Source organism: Amblyraja radiata, chromosome 28, assembly GCF_010909765.2.
Source record: "Amblyraja radiata isolate CabotCenter1 chromosome 28, sAmbRad1.1.pri, whole genome shotgun sequence".
Classification (NCBI taxonomy): domain Eukaryota; kingdom Metazoa; phylum Chordata; class Chondrichthyes; order Rajiformes; family Rajidae; genus Amblyraja; species Amblyraja radiata.
The window spans coordinates 17,317,001-17,341,217 of NC_045983.1; the positions used below are offsets into that span (position 1 = coordinate 17,317,001).

Sequence of the window (24,217 nt, forward strand, 5' to 3'; positions counted from 1 at the left end):
GCATCCAAGGGAAACCCATTACTGAGGGAGAAGGTATATACAAACTCCATACAAATAGCAGCTGAGGTCAGAATTGAACCCAGGTCATACAGAGTTGAATTAGTGTAAATAGGTGGTTGATGGTGCTGGCTCGAAGGGCCAAATGAATGAATGAATGAATGAATGAATGAATGAATGAATGAATGAATGAATGAATGAATGAATGAATGAATTATATCTTTATGGCCAAATGGCCTTGTCCTGCACCTATTTTCCCTGGTTTTCTATGTTTCATAGTCATACAGTACAGAAGCAGGCTTATTAGCCCAACTAATCCATGCTGACCAAGATGCCCTATCTACACTAGTTGCATTTTCCTGTGTTCAGCTCTTTCTCCTAATGGCACCTCTCATGTTCTCCGAAGAAGTTCAAGTGAACACTTGTGCTGTGCAGAGGATACTTGGGGACCCTAATGGTGCAGAACAATGATTTGGGATGTTTGAAGCTGGGTCCTTGAAGTAATGACAGCAAAAGCCCACAGTCATCGTTCATACTCCCCGCGCCGCACGTTCTTAACCGCAGTGCTGCCTTAACATTATCACGCTGCTCTGCATCTCACTCCAGTCACAGTCAGAGAATCTGGAGCTGCTTTCAATTTAGCTGACCTGAATCCCTGCTGGAAATTAGTAGTCCCCCTGCAATGTTGCGGTTGGATCTAGTGTGAAATTAACCAGGAAAACTCCTGCGAGTTCCTTTCCCGCATTCCCTGATTATCCGAGGCATGACATGAATGTTTATGAAATAGCACATTGAATACCGCTGACTGCCAGGGATTTGAACCCACACCTCAGTCCTGCATAGCACCAAAGGAGTGCTGCACTGCAACTATAAATAAAGGCGTGGGGGGATCACAATTACAGATTAGCCATTCAGGACAGAGATGAGAAGTAACTTCTTCACCCAGATTGTGGGGAATTTCTACACAAAAGGGCCACGGAGTCTCAGTCACTAAGTTTATTCAAGACAGAGCTCAATAGGTGATTAGTTTGAGTTTGAGTTTTAGAGATACAGCGTGGAAACAGGCCCTTCTGCCCTCAGAGTCCGTGCTGACCAGTGACCACCCATATACTAGCTCTGTCTCACAAGCTAGGGGCAATTTACTGAAGCCAATTAACCTACAAAACCTGTACGTCTTTGGAATGTGGGAGGAAACCAGAGCATTCGGAGAAAACTCATGCGGTCACAGGGAGAAAGTACTAACTCCGTGCAGACAGCATCCGTAGTCAGGGACGAACCTGGGTCTCTGGCGCTGTATGGCAGCACCTCTACTGCTGCGCCACTGTGCTGTCATTAGATGTAAAGAGGATTAATTTAGTTTAGTTTGGTTTAGTTCACTTTAGTTTACTATTCTCATGCGTACCGAGGTACTTTGTAAAGCTTTTGTTTGCGTGCCATCTGGTCAGAGAAAAGGCTATACATGAATATAATCAAGCTGTCTGCAGTGTACAGATAAAGGATAAAGAATCCAACATCCAGTGCAAGACGTACTGTCAGAAAGTTACACTGAGCAAAAGATGAACCATAACCTTATTAATGGTGATGAAGTACAGAAGGCTCTCTTGATGGAGGGCCTCGACCTGAAACGTTGGCCATCTTTTTGCCTGATCTGCTGAGTTCCTCCAGCACTACTTTTTCCTCTAGGTTCCAGTATCTGCAGACTCTTGTGCCTCTGAATGACCTGCTCCTGTTTCTGTTTCTCATGTTCCTGGAGGTGCTGTTTCAGATTAAACTGCAGAGCCCGGATACTGTTTCATAGAAGAGTAAGGGAGTTCCCCCTTGGTGTCCTGGACAACACTGATCACACAGTTAACACAGTAAACCCACTTTATCTGTTCTTTCAGCTACTTTTACTCTGTATTATCCTGCTTGAAGATTTGCCAGTAAACCCCATATTCCCCACCAATGTTCTGCCCCTCATTCAGGCAAGGAGGGGCTGGGATGTCAAAGGCTTCTTCATGTCATTGGCCTGGACATTGGTCAGCAGAGTTAAAGGTCACCCCCCCCCCAACACTGAAACTTGTATAAAGGAAGGGCAAGCTGGGCAGAAGTTCATCGTAGTCGCAAGGAGCTATGGCTGGCTTAACGACAGCATTGAGGAAGAATTAGGCACTATTCAGTATGTTAAAGCAACAAGAGAGGTGTCTGTGGGCGACCTGGGGTATCCAGTTTGGTGCAACAAATCCATAGATCCATGGGTAGGCTTTGGGTGAACTGGAAGGGACAAGAAGAGATGTCGAGGGTATAGACACTTTCAGGAGTTGTTATGCCTCTGGATAAAAGCCAACCTGTCAGGAGCTGCCAAGACCTCCCATCCTGTAGCAAACACAGGACACCATAGCCCTGACGATCCTGGGATGGTCACAAAGCAAACAGTGCAATTTGCACAGGAGCATTTATGCTTGGGTGTTGTCCTACAGAGCACCGTTTGTACACACAGTCCATTGAAATGAGCAATGATGGAATAAAGGTTTCGCCATGTTTCACTTTTAATGCTTTTTTGTCGTAGCCGACACATTCCTGTAAGAAAGGATGTTATTTGTTTCACGAGAATGCGCGGCATTTCAATTTCAATGGGAATAATAGTCACATCCTTCGACTCCAGACCTTGGGGACTTGCACTTCCTGACACAGCTGAAGCAGTGGCAGGGTTGGGAAAGAACCTGCTCCCTATTAAGTTTGCAGGAGGTAACAATTGTGTGGATTCACTCGCTCCACCATTGTCCCCCACCAAGATTGTCCTTGGGTTGGCTGGTGGGACTGGCCAGCCGCCGTGTCCCCTGCTCCCCCCAGCAGTTTGACCAGGACATCGAGTTCCTCTCTGGCGAGTGTGACAATTGAATTGTTCCCGACCTCAGAGAATGACGTTAACAAGCCAGTTCTCGTCAATCACGCCGTTGAGAGCAGCGGTACAGAGTGTGGGTCACTGCCACCTAGAAATAAATCATTGCAATAAAGGAGCACACGACTGAACTGAGAATCGATGCAGTTGTCAAGCGACCTGCAGGGGCTCCTGCTTGTTCGCTTTAATTAAACACTTCAGGTGAGCTTTCCCACACATGCATTGAGGGGGGGGGGTTCATTATGCCGTGATGCATATCCCCACCTGATGATGTTACCAAAGCATGTTAGGCACATTGGAAATATGCCTGCCACTGTGTTGTAGGAAGCACAACAGCCAAGATGTGTCCAGCAAACTCTACAAACTACAGTGGTCTAAATGATCAAGATCATCTCTTTTTGTCGAGGTGCACACAATATCCAGGAGATCGAGATACCTGTGCTAAAGAGCAGATCCCTAGAATGAGACTTGAACCTGCAAACTCTTGACTGAGGCCAATGTACTTCCATAGAGTGAAGGCCAAAGTTAAGGCAGTCAATGACAATAAATGCTCTGCACTGGGCCTGTAGCCGGGGGTTACAGTTCTTCAATGTGAGGACATTTCTGCCACAGATCTTTAGGCAGCAAGTTCCAGGGTTCCATTATCTCTGAGTAAAAATATTTTTCCTGGCTTCCCTTCCAACCCTTCCACCAAGTTTCGACCCAACTGCTAAGGAGGGCCTTCCTATTTATTCTATTCAGGACACTCACCATTTTTTAACACTGGATAAATTTCCTCTCAGCTTTCTCTTTAAAATAAAACAACCCTAGCCAATCCAGAATGCAAGACCTCTCTACTACATTCCACGCCTTAATTACCCTTAAAATGCTGTGGACCCCAAGGTCCTGTCTTTCTTCATATCCCCTAATATTCCTGTTTGCTGAATATTCCTTTGCTTTGTTGCACCTCCCCAAATGTTTGAGATCACCCCCTCCTGGATAAAGAAAGGCCTCGACCAATAACTTTGCTTATCCATGTTCTCCAGGGATGCTGCCTGACCCGCTGAGTTACTCCTACACTTTGTGGCCCCCTGGATTAAATCTCACTGACACTTTTCTGCCCAACAGACCAGGCCAACAGATATCTGCAGTCAGAAACTTTACTCTTCACCTGTAATGGCAAGTTCAACTTTGATATCACCTGCAAGTTTTTTTATATCATTGCCCAATGTTAACTGTGTTTCATTAATACATATTACAAACAGCAAAGGATCTAGTACTGAGCCTTGTAATAACATTGTTCTCATCACAAGAACATTCTCCATTCATTGGTTTGCTTCCTATCACAGAGTCAGGTATGGATCTAATTTGTTCCTTAGAATTCATGAGTTTTCATCTTTTTGACCAGCCTGACAAATGGGACCTTGTCAGAAGCCTTGCTGAATGAAATCTGTGCAGACTTCATCAAGCACACTGCCCTTACCAACGCACTTTGTTACCTCCTATTAAAAAAATCACTGTCATTCAGATGTTACTTTACTATAAGAAGTCAATGCAGTGTCCCAGATTAATCTGTGCCTTTCTAAACTGTGCCTTGAGATTGATCATCCCCTTTAATAATGAGGTTGGGACCCGAAACGTCACCCATCCTTTTTCTGCCTGAGATGCTGCCTGACCCGCTGAGTTACTCCGGCACTTTGTGTCTAACTATGAACATTTTCCTGCTTGGTTTGGGGAATAGAGTCACCAGATCTTACTCCGGTTATTCCAGCCCATCATCCCGCTCCATTCCTTTGATGGAGCCCTCCAATTAATCCCAGTTCCCTGCTTTTTCACAACCCTTGCTTTTCACGTTAACTTTTCCAGTAAATAACCACCTCCCTTCAGAAGGTTATTATTAAATCTGCTTCCACCATCCTCCCTGATTGGAAATTCCAGAACAACTGGTTGCCAGAAAACAACTTGTCCCCATCGAGTCTATTGTTCCTCAGCCAGCAATCCTCGATCAGCCTTCATGGGTATCAGTCCCACTGCCAGTTCAAACAGTTGCTTCCTCTCTAACACAGCACCTTTTTTGATGTTAAACCCCTCCACCTAATCCTGGTTTCTGTTTGAAGGGAAACAAAGTCTGTTGATCTAATCCCTTCATATAGCTTCCATCCCTCGTTCTGAGTGCAATTCCCATAAATTGCCTCTGTGCTGAATTTCCAGTCACCGGACTCCTGCAGGAATCAGCAGGTTCCGGGAGGCACTGATGGACTCTCCGTATTGTGCAAGGCCAGGGATTATTATCGAGAGGTTTGGACAAGTGTATTGTCACATTGGGATGTTGCTCACGTTTCAATTATTCGCCAGCGTTAGCAAGTTGACAACGGCGCCATAGTAACAGCCAGACGTTATTCAGCGGTGTCTGCTGTTAATCTTGTTACCTTCCTGTGCACCATTCTGGAATGCCGCTACAGTGTAAACATGGGAAGGAAACTCCGGCAAAAGTTACAGAGTGCGCTTCCTGTTTTCCACCAACACCGACCGCTGCCTTGTTACATGTCAGGAGCAAGATCTGGCTGCTCGTTCAGCTGATGTATTTCAAGGAATCATTCTTTATCGTGCTATTACAGATCTCCCCCCCCCCACTTCAAATTTGTTCCAATTAAGCCCTGCGCAGATTAATGGATGGCTAATGGATCATGGGTTTGTTTCTTGGGAACTGCCCAGCATCCAATCATCACGTACCATGGATCACGTACACATTTCCCCGCCCAACACTACAACCATAAATTCAATGTCCCTGCTGTCACATAACAATAATTCGACGTGCCAATAAGTATGTTGCGATTGGATATGCGACATCGAAAGGCTGGGGGCCCAGGAGTGCCTAAGTGTTCTCAATGTGAACGCAGGACATTTATACATCACCTTCCTCTCTCCCTGTACATGTGGAAATACTGTTGCATCACCTTGGGGACATTAAATTCATAGGAAAGGGGAAAAAAATTCCCTTCATATGTCATATAGCATGGCAACAATCCTTTGGTGCAAGACGGCCATGATGAAACAGATGCCCATTTGCACAAGATGAGGTGCTGGACTAGTCAGGGCATATGTGCTATATGATACAGGATGGTTTGCTGCTGGATTAGAAGGTAGTATCTATAATAAAAGGTTGACCAAACTTGGATGGCATTCTCTGGAGCATTAGAGGTTTGGGAGAGATCTGGTTGAAGTTTATAACATTAGTTTAGTATAGTTTTGAGTTTAGTTTATATTATTTTAGTGATACAGCATGACAACGGGCCTTTCTTCCCACCACATCCACGCCGACCATCGATCACCCTTTCACACCAGTTCTATGTTGTCCCACTTTCATATCCACTCCCTGCACACAAGGGGCAATTGACAGCGGCAATTAACCTACAAACCCGCATGTCTTTGGGATGTGGGAGAAAGATGTGAGAGGTCTCTCTCATGACCCCTCCCCACCCACTCACACACCATGCAAACATTCATAGAAACATAGAGAATAGGTGCAGGAGTAGGCCATTCGGCCCTTCGAGCCTGCAACGCCATTCAATACGATCATGGCTGATCATCCAACTCAGTATCCTGTACCTGCCTTCTCTCCATACCCCCTGATCCCTTTAGCCACAAGGGCCACATCTAACTCCCTCTTAAATATAGCCAATGAACTGGCCTCAACTACCTTCTGTGGCAGAGAATTCCAGAGATTCACCACTCTCTGTGTGAAGATCTCTCTGTGCATGATCTTACCTGCACTAATGTCTCTCATATGTGCATTCAGATTCGCTCGCAAGCACACGCATGCGGCGTGCACAAACACACGCACATAAGCAGTCGTGCAGCGTCTCCCATTGTACATTGCTATCCATTCACACACGCTCACTACGTTCCCCCTCCCTCCCCCTACACCGCCACCTTTGCAACAGACTCTGCCTGAAATGAGGTTAGTCCTGTTGTTCCCAGCCCCAGCTTTGCAATTGCTCCAGACTAAGTCATCTCATCCCAATAACTCATTGTTATTCCACTGGAGAAAGATTTGGATCAAGCCAGAAGAAAGGGCAAGGAAACCCACAGCAAGATGAGTGGTGCACCGGTAGAGCTTTGACACGGGAGTCCGTGCACACCAACACTTCAGTGCTGGCTGACAAAGTGCTTGGAAGCTTCACCCGCCTTCCTACAGTAGCCCAGCCCTGCAGCTCAGGGCTCCTCCTGTACATGTCCCATTCCTGTCGAAACGTGATGAGGGATCCTGCCTCCACTACTACAGAGGGTCTCAGACTCTCATCACCCTCCATGAGAAAAGAATGGAGGAAAAAACATTCCTCCTCCCCCCTGGACTCCTTCTAATGATCACGTTAAATTTCTGCCCTTTGCTTTCTGACCCTTCTTGCCAAGGGAAATGGCTCCTTCCTATTTACTGTATCCAAGCTCTGCACAGTTTGGGCACTCCGATTCAATCTGTTCCAAAGAAAACAATTGCAGCTTATCCAATCTTTCCTCACAGCTACAACTGCCCAGACCCGGCAACATCCTCCTAAGTGAATTACGGTCTCCCGCTGATATACTTTCCATCTGCCCAGTTTTATTCCAGAAACTAGACCTGGGATCCCCCATTTTGTTATAGCGGCTACACTTTAAAGAACCTCTGAATGCAGTTTAGGAACTTATGTGTCCTCAACATGTAGGTGTTCGGCACGGACTAGAAGGGCCGAGATGGCCTGTTTCCGTGCTGTAATTGTTATATGGTTATATAGTTATAACATCTTTAATGCAGACAGCACCCCCCCCCTAACCGCCCCGCCCCCAACACCCCCCTCCCCCGCCGCCCCCATTAATGTGTGGCACAGTGGCACAGCTGGTAGATCTGCCGCCTCACAGTGCCTCAGACCCGTGTTCGATCTTAACCTCAGGTGTTCTCTGTGTGGAGTTTGCACGTTCTCCCTGCGACCGCGTGAATTTCCTCCGGGTGCTCCGGTTTCCTCCCACATCCTAAAGACGTGTGGGTTTGTAGGTTAACTGGCTGATGTAAAATTGGCCTCTACTGTGTAGAGGGTTGATGTGAAAGTAGGATATCACAGAACGAGTGTGAACAGGTGATCGCTGGTCGGCGTGGACTCAGTGGTCTGAAGTTTCCATGCTTCAACTCTAAAACTAAACTAACAACTAAAGCTAATATATTCAAGTCATTGAAATCCCCCCTGAATGTTAATCTATAAACCAATGACACGATGACTTGGTTCCTACAACCCGTGGAATGCATGAATGTTCTTTCAAAATATCCAGTCTATTTCACTGGTACTATTTTGGGACACAGATTCGGCAGGAACTCTGATGTAAAACAATCATTAACTAAAGTAAAAACAATCATTAACAATCACGATAGACTTTATACAAAAAATGAAAGTGATTTAGTTCAACCTGATAAAAAGTCTTAAAATTAAAAAAGCCAGAAGCCAAGAACTGTGAGTTGGCAATGGTAAGGACATTAACAAGGGTGATCAATGGCCAAAGTTAATGAATTAGTACTTTGTTTCCAAGTAATAAATATACCTTTTAAAGTGAAAGACCCACCAGGAAAAGAGGTCCGGTTGTGGCAATCAACAGAGGTTAAAAATAGCAGTAGACCACAAGAAAGTTTATTGGCAAAACAACTGTATACCAGAGGGTTGGGAAAAAATTAGGATGTCTGTGCATTGCAGAGGAAAGGTGCATAAACAGAAATGTTTAAAACACATTCATTATATCCATTGAATGAAACGGTTGAAGTTCGAGATACAAAATCATGTGTATTACCCCATTGAGAGGGAATGAATTTCTCGGCGATTGTCACAGCTGAAAGATTGCAAACTAGTTGTGCTCAGTGTTTCCCGTAACAACATTAATAGTTTGCATCTTTTTCTTCTCTTCTCAAGTTTTCATCTGCAGTTTCATGGTAGCCACGCCAATCTTCGGTTTCCTGGGCGACCGCTTCAACAGGAAGTTAATCCTGAGCTGCGGGATATTCTTCTGGTCAGCAGTCACCCTCTCCAGCTCCTTCATCACCAAGCCGGTACGTACCAGGGGCTCCTAGTTAATCAACTGGGGCCTTTTGCTCTGGTTAAGGCTGTTGCTGCTTGCAGGTTGCTCTCTGGGCCCACATCTGATGTTGCTGATACCAGCACCCTCCGGGGACTTGTCGTTCAATTGTGTATTTTTGGACTCATGTCTTGTTATTTTTCAGTAGTCTTCTTCTTTACGCTGTCTTTTGCATCCGGTGGTCCTGATGTGGTCACCTTGGCCTGCAAGACGAAGCGTAGACCGTGTCACCGAACACTTGCATGCTGTCTGCCAGGCCTACTGGAGCTCCCAGTTGCCAACCATTATAACTCCCCTTCCCATTCCCTTACTGACCCTTCTCTCCATGGCCTCCTCCAATGCCAGGGTGAGACCACACGCAAAGTGGAAGGACAGAATCCCATAGTCCAGTTGGGTAGCTTGCAGCCCAATGGTATGAACATTGAATTTGCTGCTTTCAAGCAGCACCTCCTCTCTTTCCCCTGCACCTTGGTATGCACACATTTCTAACACCATCTTCCACCAACCCAGTCATCCTGCTCCTTTACTCTCCTCTGTACACTCATCTCCCATCCCCGAGTCCCACACTTCCCCTTTATACCCGCTCTTTTCCCTCCCTCCAACCTCTTCCACACATATCCCAACCTCCATTTTTACATATTTCACTTCTCCCATTCCTTCCTAACCCTACACCTTTTTAGCTCCTTTTCGCCTCTACCTGTATCACTTACTCCACCCATCTTCCAATCATCCGCTCCCCCTCCCTCCCTCATCACCTGTACACACCCATCACATGCCAGGGTCTCCCCCCACCCACCTCATTTCCAGCTTACTCCCCCCGACCCAAATCTGTCTGAAGATGTGTCCTGACCTGAACAAGACATTCCTTTGTCCATTTTGTCCACGGATGATGCTTGATCCGTGGAGTTCCCATAGCACTTTGCTTTTGGCTCAAGATTCTCGCTCTCTCCAGATTCCTGTGTCTCTATATTGTAATTTACAATCTTGCATAGAATCACAATTGTGTTCTATGCAAGATTCCAGCATCTGCATCTTGATCTCATTCACCAGCATCAGCATCTTGTGCCTCCCATATGAACTACTTCCTGGATTAAACCTTCAAAGTATTATCCTTTCCTGAAATGGAGAAAGCATCCTCTCTGTGTGCATTTCTGAACTTACTCACAAAGTGCTCCAATCAGTTCTTTGGCCCAAACCACAAAAATGAAACTTGCGGGGAGGGAGGGTTTGAATTTGTTGGCAGCCTTGTGTGCCTCAGTAACAGAGACTGGATGTGAAGATGAGGTGTCCTAACTTGAATGGGAAAAACTAATGAGAGCGGAAATACAAGGATCAAATAAATGATTGAATGTGGGTGGGGATGTCGGCAAGGATTTAATATATCAGTATCACAAATCCCTGTCACCACGTTGATTTTCACGAAAGATTAAAGTTCGGCAGTTGGGAAGGCTTTGAGCTTTGAAATTGTTTTCATATATCATGCAAAGGCCTTCCTGCATTTGAAGTGCATGTTGTGTTAAAATCTTGATGAGCTCCTCCTCTCTCTTTCAATATGACATGCCACCCAGAATGTCTCAATAAACAAAATATGCCTAATAACATCTCAGCGTAGATAGGAGACTCACTTCCTCAGGGAGGGATGGCTGGAGTCAGTTTCTGATATGATTTCATGCATTCCAGACATTTCTGCTCACGGTGTGTGTCTTGGGGGTGAGCGAGCTTTCAGTTCCATGGACGGGCTATTTTGAGAGGCATCTGATTAAATCTAGCCCTTGGTTCAAACAAGCCAATTAGAAGAACGCTGCGCCTAGCTCTACAACTGACCTCCGGTAATGATAATGGTGTATGTCCTCTCTTCCCCTCTCCAAAATGACATAAATACCACTAGCTGGAGGAAAGGAAATCAAGGGATGTGGAGCAAAGGAGGGTAGTGGATGTATTGATAGCGTACCAGCTAATTCAATGGCGGAACTATTTGTAAATGCTGGTATATGGTGCGTTCACAAGAAGCGGATAGTAATGTAAGTGGAATGGATAAGAAGGTACACGGTGAATTGATCTTTCTTGCCGAATGACCAGAGTACAAGGGAAGGCAAGAAACCACAGATTCGGGAATCTTGAGCAAAAAATAAAGTGCCGGAGGAACTCAGCAGGTCAGGCAGCATCTGTGGAGGGAGTTGGACAGATGACGTTTTGGGTCGGGACCCTTTGTCAGGATCGGGTCTGAGTTCCCCCAACCCTCTGAGTTCCTCCTGTACTTTGGTTGTTGTTGGGGTACAAGGGAAGTCTTGCTCCAGTCGCCCAGGGCTTTGTTGAGCCTAACCTGGAGTCTGGGATGTGTTGGTAATGGCCTGAACTGAGAAAGGGTTTACTTGACAGTGCGGAGAAGGATCACCGGAGATTGAGGGGATAAATTTTCCCGATGTGCCGAGGTTGCGTATGATTGAAACTTACCGACTCAAGTCTGTAAAATGAGGTGACCTCCCTGTTGTACGAGGTTCTGACACGGACTCTTCAGATAGAACAGGAAGGGATATTACCGCTTACTGCAGACTTTAGAGACAGGGGGTCTTGCTTCAGAAAATGGGTCATCTACTTGGGACAGAGTCTACAATCTACTCAGGCTGTAGATGCCCAGTTAGACTGAGATCAGCAAGGTTCATACTCAATGGGAATGAAGGCGTATGGGAACCTGATGGAAAGTGGATTTGAGTTGGTATTGATCTTATTGAACGGTGTTATGCTCAGGGTGGCCAAATGACTCATCTCTACGATTCAATATGTTTACACTGAAACCATGTGATGGACATGTCAAAGGAGAAAAGAAAGATGCATGCCAGTGAGGACCAGTGCAGTGGTTAAATGTTTCTGTGTAAAATGTTCCAACACTTCTGTCCAACACGTGAGGTGAAGATCAGGATGTGGGGAGGTAGGTAGAACAGCGGGGATAATCAAATAATGCTGGAGTAACTCAGCTGGACAGGCAGCATCTCTGGAGAGAAGGAATGGGTGATGTTTCGCGTCGAGACATTCAGATAATTCGGATAATCAAATTATGTTCTTCACTAGGTGATGGTCAGATTAAATTCAAACCTCTGTTGTAGCATAAGGAGTCTCTCCTGATCGAGTGGTTGTTTTCTTAGCTTTAGACTTTAGATTTAGAGATATAGCGCTCTAACAGTCCCTACGGCCCACCGAGTCCACGCCGACCAGCGATCACCCCGTACGCTAGCAGTATCCTACACATTGGGCACAATTTACAATTGAATTGTAGTGTAACTAATCTACAAGCCTGTATGTCTTTAGAGTGTGGGAGGAAACCAGAGTACCCACAGAAAACCCACGCAGTCACAGGAAGAATGTAGAAACTCCGTACAGACAGCGCCCGGGATTGAACCGGTGTCTCTGGCGCTGTAAAGCAGCAACTCTACCACTGCACCACTGTGCTGCCCTACAAAATAACAACAAATAATGATTTCAGATTTAGATAAATCATCAACCAATCTTTCTTGGACTGCTGTCATGCAAACTTTGAATTTCCATTTTATTACTGAAACGTTTCTAAAGATGATAGCAATCCACCAAAGGTGAAATCAGGGAAGGCTGTAAGTCTGGGCAGAAGGGACGATGTACATGTTTGCTCCGTCTTCTTTCCCATCTCCTCAGTGCGGTTCTGCTGTTTGCAGCTCTGCTCCTGTTTCAGCTTGGCCCTGGGGTGCCATAGATCTTCTTCTGCAGCCTGTTCCCTGAGGTGCTGGCAAATTAGTACCCAAAGGTGCATCAGTTTAAATTGTGTGAAACCTAGCGTCTAACATTAACAAACTAATCCAAGCGTGTTGAAAAAGAAACAAATTACTTTCCCCTGAATTTATTCTGCCAGCATTATCTGTGTTTAGTCCCAACTTTCGAATACTCTGCACCATCCGTGAGCTCCTGAGGTCTGGATGATGATGGGGAATAAGAACAGAAAAATGATGCGGATGCTCACCAGCTCAGTCAGTGCTTGTGGAGAGAGAAGCTGCTCACGGGAGGAATATTAAGATCAAGGAAGGTTTAAGTTGCAGTGAAGGGATGGGGAGATTGGGAGGAATGTCTGTGAGAGTGTGGAGATGAATGGATGGCAAAGATTGGTGTCGGCTGAGGGAGAGTGAAGTCTTGTTAAAGGCAGAGAACTGAGAGAGAGAGGGGGGGGGGGGGGGGGAATTGCTGGAACTGTTAGACATAGCCGTTGCTCCAAATTTGAAAGAGAAGCGAATAAAATAAGGAGTCAAGGAAAACTCAGCAGGCCAGGCAACATATGTGGAGAGAGAAGAAAAAATGTGTAGGAAAGAACTGCAGATGCTGGTTTAAATCGAAGGTAGACACAAACTGCTGGAGTAACTCAGCGGGTCAGGCAGCATCTCTGGAGGGAAGGGAAGGGTGACGTTACTTTGCTGTGTATGTTTCTCCGCGTAGACTCCCTGCCTGGTAACGCCTTGCTTTAAAATCTTCAAATGAGATCTGCAAATCTCCACACCAACCCCCACCACCCTGACCCCCCCCCCCCACCCCCCACCCCCCTCACCCTCTATGTATTTCCAGTACTCTAAGCCTCCAAGACCGTACAGCTGTAGCTTTCACACACTGTCTCTGTGTCTTTATCCGTCTCTCCTCATTTAATATGCCTCTTAACACAAGACATTTTCAATATTGACCTGAAAGAATTTTTTGAGGCTTGGGATTAAAGTTGGTTTGATAAAATGCTGATGTAAAGCTCTTGGAGTGTTTTCCTGAGCCGAAGCTGTTTTTTTAATGCAATTAGTTGTTGTTGTGGTTACATCAAGAAGTTCTCAGTTCCCTGTAATTATCTCATCTGTCTAACACTTTACGTAACTGGCTCCCACTTGCCAAGTTTAGCTGCAATACCGGGAGATGCAGTAAATAGAATGTCAGCCAGTCTCCACAAAACCACCTGGATTTCCCAAGGAAGTCTCCACCACTCATGTGCTGAGGATGGGCTCGATGGATACCATGATCATTTGTTCGTCCTGATTGTGGAAAGCAGCAGAAATTGGTCGTTGCTTCCACCGATCATCACCGATAATAACCGATTGTCACCGAATATAACCATATAAACTGTTTGTCACTCAACACTTAGCCATGCACAATGGTGGACGGGCAAGGAGGGGAATGTCGGATGCTGGTGGACCAAGGGAAGGTGACAGCTGGAGCCCGGCAGCAGCCAAGTTTCTTGCCTGAACCGGGCACCGCTGTTAACAACTGGAGCCTGGACTGGACTGGGAAAATGGCGATTGAACATGGCGCCTCTTGCAAGCGAGCTCAGTGGACTATTTCTGTACAATTGCTAATCAGGGGCGGTATGGTGATACTCTACTGGACTGTTTGTAAGAAAATAATTTCACCGTGCACATGTGACAACATGGCACCATTGAACCATTGAACAATTTTTCAAAATGGAGCCCCCCCCCCATGTTCTCGGTCCATCATTTCGAGGTCTGGCAGTGATTGATATCTCTAGTGACATGGTGCTGCAGCGGTAGAGTTGCTGCCTCACAGTGCCAGAGACCCAGGTTTGATCCTGACTGTATGGAGTTTGTATGTTCGCTCCATGTCCTGCATGGGTTTTCTCTGGGTGCTCCGGTTTCCTCCCACACTCCAAAGACACACAGGTTTGTAGGCTAATTGGTTTGGTAAAATTGTAACGGCCCTGGTGTGTGTAGGATAATGTTAGTGAGTGGGGATCGCTGGTCGGTGCGGACTCGGTGGACCGAAGGGTCTGTTTCCGCAAAGTATCTCTAAACTACACTATACTAAACTAAACTAGGGTTGACACACCTCACCACAACCTCCTATTGATCCTGCTGCTAGTAAGAAGTACATTCCAGGAACTGCAGATGCTAGCTTGCAAAAAATGCACAGTAATAGCAGGTCAGTCAGCATCTCTGTAGAACATGGATAGGTGACGTATGGTTTTTGTTATACCTGGACCTCACTGTACTGGCGCATCTGATAATTAATTTGACTTGACTTGACTTGATTTAATCTCCTAATGTGCACAAATCACAGTTAAAAAAGCCCTATCCCCCGGCAAAGACAGTGCCCATTAAAACATTCTGAAATGCATTCTTTACCCACAGGCATTTCCTTGTTACAAAATAATCAAACGGGAGTATTTCTGACACAAGAAAACTAAGCCAAGCAAATCTAATTATAGATTAAAAATATCTGTAGGGATCATATCACTAGAGAAATGTTCATTACAGATGCAGGGATTAAATCAATTGTCATCCTGGTACTAATGAGACTGAATCTCAGAACTACATGTCATACAACCGTTGAAACCTGCAGTAGAGAAGGAGGCTGTTCTGCCCAATATTCCTGTGCTGGCCCTTTGTCGGAGCTATCTCATTAATCTCACTTTCCTGATCCTATTCTCCTGCCTAACTAATAAGAACATTAATGTGGAAGCACGACCAGGCAATTTCACTCTTTCTCATGTTCTGACTTATAGGACAATAGGATTATGGTTGATCTGTACCAACCCTTGATTGTTTCATTATCTTTCCTTCTCACCTGTATATCTATTTGATGCCAACATCTTTTCATGTTGCATGTACTGGATCATGACCCCCCACCCCCTGGTCTATTATTTATTTATTTCATGAGTGGCTCCTCCCACCACGCCAAAACAAATCTCTCTATCTTATCACCTTGAATTTAACCACTAGAATACCTTAATGTTAAAACTCAGATCAAGGATAAGTTGCCACTCACTTTTCTTCCCACTCCCATCGGGCTAAAGGTATAGAAATGTGAAAACACACACTTCCAGATTCAGGGACAGTTTCTTCTCAGCTGCTAACATGCAACTGAATGATCTCACCACAGTTAGGGAGCAGTCTTGAACTACTATCTACCTCATTGGAGACCCTCGGACTATTTTTGATCGGACTTTACTGGCTTTATCTTGCACTAAACGTGCTTCAGGTTGTTCCCTTGATCATGTACACTATGAATGACTCGATTGTAATCATGTATTGTCGTTCCACTGACTGGTTAGCACACAACAAAAGCTTTTCACTCTACCACTGTAACTGTACATGCGACAATAATTACTAAACTCATAACTCAGAAGTCTTTCTCTGGAAGCCTTCCAAAAGCCAGTCAAGAATAATGGACCTCGTGTATTTGTACTCATATTGGCATGATAAAGTGTATTTTGTGCAAAAAGTATTTTTGATTTCTGATTTTATTTTAAATCAAAGCAAAATGAGACATTTAGAAACCATTTAAGATGATGGAGAACGGTGGTTTTGTTGAAGGCCGGGGTGGATGGTTAAAGAATGGGAATGAAGGGCCATTTGGCCCCTCAATCCTGATGTACCATCCCATTAGGTCAGGAGATGAGCACGTCAGACACAGCTATCTGCCTCTGCTCCATCTCCTGCACAGCCAGCCGGAAAACAAATCTCTCTCTCTCTGGCCTGAATATTTTAATTAATGCCCCGGGATTCATAGCTTGGTGGAGGAGAACTCCAGACCATTAATATCTTATTGCTGACGACACATCCAGGCAACATGATGGATTTTCTGGACTCAGCTCTCGTTAAACGCAGTTGCAGATCCAAGAGTCATCGAGAGTCAATAGAACAAACTGGGGACTGTTCTGCTTATCTCACCTCCACTCCAGAACCCAAGTTATCCTATCTCTGCTCGCCAAGCTGTAGTACACAGGCGCCGTTGAGTACATGTACATTAACTGGGAGCCAGGTCCCAGTCTGAAGGAGGAGACAATGGCATATTCAGATGGAGTTGTGAACATGTGTAATCATCTCCTCTGTATAAGGGTTGCAACCTGCTTTTCAGTTCCAATCAGCAAATTTCATACATAGATACTGTACATAGATACATAGACAATAGGTGCAGGAGTAGGCCATTCGGCCCTTCGAGCCAGCACTGCCATTCAATGTGATCACGGCTGATCATCCACAATCAGAACCCCATTCCCGCCTTCTCCCTATACCCCTTGATTCCGCTAGCCCTAAAGGGCCTAACCCACTTTCACGACCTAATTCACAACCTTTTTTACTTGTGGACAATTTTCATCATGCTAGAAAAAAAGCCCCGACCTACTTGATGTCACGAGTACCTACGACTAGCATCGCGGCCTGCTACGACCCACCTACGACCTCGTGACGACCATGCTGCGAGTATGAGTCAAGGGCAAACTCGGCAGAGGTCGTGAATTAGATCATGAAAGTGGGACAGGCTCTATCTAACTCTCTTTTGAATGCTTCTATAAAGTGTCGACATCAAAACATTTTGGGATTCCTTTAATCCCTCACCTCCCGTTCTGCTGTTGCACTAGCGGGGGCTGATGTGTGAGCGCGTCTTGGTGAAAGGTGTTTAAGTTGTCATTTCTCCAGAGACGGAGCGTTGGGATTCTGCTGGGAGGGATGTAGCAACAATCCAATTGTAATTGGTATCTGGAGAGACGTTGATCACTGTATCACCTTCAACTTGTGCCTTCTTTGCGAATCCCCCAGAACTTCTGGATGTTTCTCATTTCGAGAGGGTTGGTGGGGTTCGGAGAAGCCAGCTACTCGACAATTGCGCCCACCATCATCGCTGACCTGTTCACCAAGGACACCCGGACCTGCATGCTCTCCTGCTTCTACTTTGCCATCCCGCTGGGCAGGTATGTGCTCGCATCCCCGCCCGTCCCCACCAACACCAGCGCTTGCCAGCGGAAACACGGCACGGTTTTAGCGACCGTATTAACACCGCCTGCCTTTGAGAGGGCGGCGATGACCCTTCTCCATGAACCGGCACAGCTGGTAGAGCCGCTGCCTCACGTCGCTAGAGACCCGGGCTCGATCCTGACCACGGGTGCTGTCTGGGTGGAGTTTGCACGTTCTCCCTGTGACCACGTGGGATTCGGCCGGCTGCTCTCCGGTTTCCTCCCACATCCCAAAGACGCACGGGTTTGTAGGTTGATTGGCTTCTGTAAAATTGCCCCCTGTGTGTCAGGAGTGGATGAGAAAGTGGGATAACATAGAACTAGTGTGAATGGATGATGGATGGTCGGCATGGACACGCTGGGCCGAAGGGCCTGTTTCCATGCTGTATCTCTAAAACTTAAAACTAAAACTGCTGTGGCTGTCCAGTATGCTGACCCAAAACAGAGTCACTTATTAAACCTTCACAAAGCATGTGAGATTTGATGGCTAAGTCCCAATGACAATGGCCACTTGTAACCCAGACTCTATGACCATATTGATGAGTCAGTTAGGTTTACCTCCACCCAGCATTTTACAGTTACTTTTCACTTTTACAAACCTCCCCTCTCAGAGCCCCTCTGCATCGCCAGCCAGAGATCGGTGAACTTGCTCTCCAGTCCTTCTCTAAGCATATTTATCTCTGTCGTACTTAACACAGTAGTGACTCCCTGTGGTCGGGCAATGTCACTGAGTTGTCTGTGTGGAGTAGGGGTTGCACGGGTGAGCTATCCTCTGGGGTGGGAGAGTTAAATTAGTGAGGCAGTGGGAGACACACTCAGTCGTTCCGGGAGGCTGGGAATGTGTTGCTGCAGGGTTTCGGAGTGTGGGCTAATGAGTGCGGTAATCCCATTATTTTAATCCAGACACTTCTACGATCCTGACTACGGGTGCTTTTTTTCTCTACGTTCTCCCCGTAACCGCGTGGGTTTTCTCCGAGACCTTTGGTTTCCTCCCACACTCCAAAGACGTACAGGCTTATAGGTTAATTGTAAATGTAAAATTGTCCCTAGTGTGTGTAGGATAGTGATAATGTGCCGGGATTACTGGTCGGTGCGGACTCGGTGGGCCGAAGGGCCTGTTGCCGCGCTGTATCTCTGAAACTAAAACTTCCACTCTCTTACAGTGGCCTTGGATACATCTTGGGCTCCAGCATGACACAGGCGTCTGGAGACTGGCACTGGGCACTTCGGGTAAGATTCATGTTCCCGCATTCGCCTGGTTTCCGACCGTGCAGCGTTCCGGATTAGGGAAATGTTCTCGCTCGCGATCCGTGTTACTCGAGGTGACCTACATCTGTGGAATGTAGGTCTAGCTAGAGACAGGGGTCCTTGTGGAAATGTGGTTTTCCACTTTCCTCTCTGTTCTCCGTGCAATGACCGGGATGCTGCATCTAAAAGAGGTGCACTCCACTGGGGATCAGCTCACTGCCCCAGCTGATGAGATACTGGGGATAGTTCCAGCCTGGAAGGAAAATAAATATTTGCAGGGCTCTGGTGAAAGAGTAAGGACTGAGAGAAGTGGGCTGCTTCTGCTGGCAGCGGCTGATTCCTGCACTGTGATACGCAATGAGGCCAAGTCTGCATGCAGAACAATCATTTTGTATTGCGTTACCTGCCAATTTGGTTCCAAGATGGCGTCTGATTTAGGCATGTGTGCACTCACATACACAGGGAACACATGCAAATATTTGCACATGCTTGTGCAAGCATGTGATGGCACACCCCACATACAGCTAAAGGTTTGTGTGACCATGCATAAATGCAAGTGCGCATACACATGTGAGCACACACACAGATGAACACACATAGGTTGAATTGGCAGTACTGCCATTTTGAAACTAATTGCTGGAATTCATGCCCCTTCACAATCCCACGTGGCTGAACACAACTTGACTAAACACCAATAAACGAAACTAAACTTCAGCAGCCGGAACAGACTCCAGCTCCACCCGTGCTGACTGGCCATTTACAGGGAACTTCAACAGCTGATGTGTTGGTTGCCGTTTGATTTTGCCAAAGTTGAACAAATGTGTGAAGTTGATTAAAACTGCTGAGTCTGCAGAGAAGCCTGAGCTACTTGGTGGTCAGCATGGACTTGGTAGGAATAAGGGCCTGTGGTCGTGCTGGGTGACTAGCATCTGTGTGGAGGGGATTCGAGGGCTGTTGGTTGGGAACCAGAACCTTGAGGAATCAGGAGCAAGACTGTGTGTATGGGGGGGGGGGTTGGTGGCTGTTTGATTCAGTGTTGGAGGATCTCCAGATGGATCAATGGTAGTTATGGGACTTGCCCACTGGATTTTGGTAATGGAGCCATCCCAGGAGTGGCCATCCATGGCAGCTCAGCCCGTGTGGTCCTGGTTCCTCTTCATTGCTCCAAAGGGAGAATTGGTCAGAAATTGACATTACACCTGCAACCACATCTGCCACACCGTCAGCAGTCGCTCAGAGTGATGTAGAACAATCCGGAAATCATTCCTGTTACCTTCCACAATCGGAAAAGTCCATAACGATGAAAAAGACTACTTTGTGCAACCGAATTGCCGGCACCATTTTGATGTGACAAGATGCTGATCACTGTGGTGTCCACTCCACTCCTCTGTTGTAGATCCCAGTCCAAGCACAAACACACGCGCAGGCACGCACACACATGCACACACACACACGCACACATGCGCACGAACACGCACACGCACAGAAACACACGCACGCACACGCACGCGCGCACACACACACATAAGCACGCACACACACACACAACCATCTCCACTGAATGGCTGTGCCATGTGGAGCCAGCAAAACACATCTGAAGCTGTTGTGGCTGAAAACAATGAATGCCCATTTTAAGCCGCAGATACAGTAACGCACTGTCAGACCATGATGGAACTTTCCATAAGATTGTATCATAATTTAATGCTTCAGTGTAATATTGCTTTTGCCTTGTGAATCTAGATATTGCTGCATTTCTGCTGACCACATTCTTTCTTTGACGTACAGAAGGTATTCTGGGTCCCAAGTGAATACGCTGGACAAAATATGAACCGTTTATTATTTTATTGATTTACTGGATGCAGGCACTGCTGACAGGGCTGGCATTTATTGCCCAACCCGAGTAATATCCGCAGCTTATAACATGTCTTGGGGCAATATCTAAACCACTCAGCACGTTGAAATGCAAAGGCAGCGAACATCTTCAGTGAGGCACCTTCTTTTCCATTCTCCATGGTACAAGTGGTGTCAATCAAAGATCCTATCCGCTATAGGATCCGCTATAGGAACCGCTATAGGATCTTTGGTGTCAATATCCCTCTTCATTGACACACTTCAATTCTCACCTCAGTGCCACTTGCCACAATCTGGACAGTTCTTTCAATGTAGGACTGGGGGAGAGGGGAGTGGGGGGGGGGGGGGGGGGGGGGGGGGGGGGGGGAGAAGGGGGGGAAGGTTTGGTGGGGGTGTCCTTCACTGCCAGAGGTGAGGGTAGTGCTGGGAACAGGGGAGTGCCACACTGTGGGAGGTGAGGGGCTGAATCATGCTGTGCCTGGTTCGATGCCTCGCTGGCCAGGTCTACTGGTGAAGGGGCTTCCCCTTCCTGCCACCAAGCGCCAGCCCAGGCCCCAGCCCAACACTGGCCCCAACACCCCAGCACCTCACTGCTGCCACAGCCCATCAAGCCCTTGTTAAATGTCAGCAACATTCCCAAACTCAACCTGTCAAATGCTTTCTTGATCATATTCACGAGTGTATTCAGGACATAGTCATGGTACTCTCTCTATTTCTGGAGACACGTCTTATTGAAGGGTAAACACAAAGCCCCAAATGGATTTTCTTGCTGAGATCATAGACCTCACGAGAAGCACAATTTCTACTCCATTTGTCAAGTTGCTCATGCAAACTCTGTGTTTTTTTATAGTCATGGAAAAAAACCCCCCCAATATTTGCTGGGAAGTCTCTTAAATATCTTACTGGTTCAAAGAGTTCCAAAGTTTAATTAAAACCCTTCAAGTGTGGAGGGCAAGGCTGGGTTTCTGTGTGAAGGCCGCAGCCCACTATGGTTTGCCTCCAGAGCATTCAGCTGTAACACAAGCTCCAGTGAATGATGGGGGGGGGGGGGGGCACACAGGGACTTGGACCCATTCCTGGGCAAGGTTGTGTGAAGGAAAAGGCCCCCGGGCATTCCTAGTGAACTGACACAGCGGGTTTGGCTGGCTGCGGTACAAATCCCAAGGGAAGTGGCACCTCTGGCTATGCGGTCACGGGTAGAATGACCAAACACCATACATGCAGCACCCGTAGTCAGGATTGAACCGGGGTCTCTGGTGCTGTGAGGCAGCAACTCTACAAAGATATAGATTTGTGGTTTATTTTGTGCCTTGGCTGAAGACCACTGCCCCCGGGCATTCCTAGTGAACTGGCACAGCGGGTATGGCTGGCAGCAGTCCACCCCGAAAGGGAAGTGGCCATGCCAACATGCGGAGAGGCCAGCGGGGAATCTTTCTCCTTGATGCCTCGTTACCTCCCCAGGGCACTCTACCTTCGCCCCAGCTTGCTCCTCTGGAACTCACACCCTCCACCTCTCCCCACACGTGGATAGCTGGTGGGTGAACGTCAGCAGACTGCACGTGCTGGAAACCTAGAGCCAAAACAGGACATGCTGGAAACACTCAGCTGGCCGTGCAGCTCCTGTGGGAAGAGAAACAGTCAGCGTTTCAGGTCGGCCAATCTTGTCAGACCCTTCAACCCTTCACTTTAATTCTCCATCCCACATGCACTCTGACCTGTGTCAGTGGCTCCTACACTGTTACAACAAGGCCCAACGTGCCCTTGAAGAGCTGTAACACACGCTCCAGTGACTGGGGGCGGCACGGTGGCGCAGAGGTAAAGTTGCTGCCTTAAGGCCCTGTCCCACTTGTCGATTATTTCAGCGATTGCCGGCATCATTGACTGACGTATCAGGTCACCGAAAAAGTCGCGTCGTGATGCGGCATGATGACGCATTAACGCACGGTGTCTCCTCGAGTGTCGCAACATTGTTTTTGTCGCCGCTGGATTTTGAAATGTTCAAAATCTTTCGCCGACCCTGATACGTCAGTCAATGACGCCTGCAGTCGCCGATAAAATCGCCAAGTGGGACAGGCCCTTTACTGGCTTTACAGCGACAGAGTCCCGGGTTCGATCCCGACTATGGGTGCTGTCTGTACGGAGTTTGTACGTTCTCCCCGTGACTGCGTGGGTTTTCTCCGAGATCTTTGGTTTCCTCCCACACTCCAAAGATGTACAGGTTTGTAGGTTAATCGGCTTAGTATAAATGTAAATAGTGTGTTTAGGATAGTGTTAATGTGCAGGGATTGTTGGTCGGCATGGACTTGGTGGGCCGAAGGGCCTGTTTCCATGCTGTATCTCTAAACTCTAAATAGAGTTTAAAGTTTAAGCTGAAAGCTAAATAAAGGATGATGGGGGGGAGGAGGGGGGGGAGGGGAGGGGCGGGAACGCAGGGACTTGGAACCATTCCTGGGCAAGGGTGTGTGAAGAAAAACCCTGTGACAGGCGCAGGGTTAGCCTTGCTCACTGCTAGTTTCTTCTGCTTGTTCTCCACCTGTTCCTGCTTTAATTGTGTCTTTATTCTCTCCGGTGTGAGCAGGTGACTCCAGCCATGGGCTTTGCAGCTGGGAGCCTCATCATGCTGCTGGTGCCGGAGCCTAAGAGAGGGGCGGCGGATCTGCACCAGGTCCAGCTCAGGGCCAGCACGTCCTGGAGCAAGGACATGAAGGCCGTCATTAAGATGTAAGAGACCGCACAGGGAACCACGTTGTGGGAACTGAGCTCCCACTAGACCCGCACCCAACAGAACAGAGGGGGGAGGGGGGGGTGAGTAGGGACACCATGCTGGAGCTCCTGGGGCCTGACGTGAGCTCTCGTTCCTATCAGGAATCCAAGAGAGGGAGTTGTGTAGGAAGGAACTGCAGATGCTGGTTTAAACCAAAGATAGACATAAAAAGCTGGAGTAACTCAGTGGGACAGGCAGCTCCTCTTGAAAGAAGGAATGGATGACGTTTCAACATCTCTTGTTTCCCTTTCCCCTGATTAGTCTGAAGAAGGGTCTTGACCAGAAACGTCACCCATTCCTTCTCTCCAGAGATGTTGCCTGTGTTACTCCAGCTTTTTTGTGTCCATCCAAGAGAGAGAGAAATGGCCTGAGAGGGAAAGGCCTGGATAGAGTGGATGTGGAGGGAGAACGTTTCCACTAGTGGGAGAGTTGAGGACCAGAGGTCATAGCCACAGAATCAAAGGACGTTCCTTTTGGAAGGAGATGAGGAGGAATTTCTTTAGTCAGGGTGTGGTGAATCTGTGGAATTCTTTGCCACAGAAGGCTGTGGAGGCCGTCAGTGGATATTTTTAAGGCAGAGATAGATAGATTCTTGATTAGTACGGGTGTCAGAGGTTCTGGGGAGAAGGTAGGAGAATTAGACCAGCTGCGATTGAATGGCAGA

At 47.1% G+C, this 24,217-nt stretch overlaps 1 protein-coding gene across 1 annotated transcript in view; it reads left to right on the forward strand.

The window, feature by feature from the left end:
- The window catches only part of LOC116988914 (protein spinster homolog 2-like), a 76,916-nt gene that overhangs the window by 31,266 nt on the left and 21,433 nt on the right, over nucleotides 1-24,217 (forward strand). Inside the window, exons 3-6 of the mRNA XM_033045942.1 lie at nucleotides 8,788-8,924; nucleotides 17,497-17,648; nucleotides 18,854-18,920; nucleotides 23,368-23,510. Coding sequence (XP_032901833.1) covers nucleotides 8,788-8,924; nucleotides 17,497-17,648; nucleotides 18,854-18,920; nucleotides 23,368-23,510 — 499 coding nt within the window. The remainder of the gene's footprint in view (nucleotides 1-8,787; nucleotides 8,925-17,496; nucleotides 17,649-18,853; nucleotides 18,921-23,367; nucleotides 23,511-24,217) is intronic.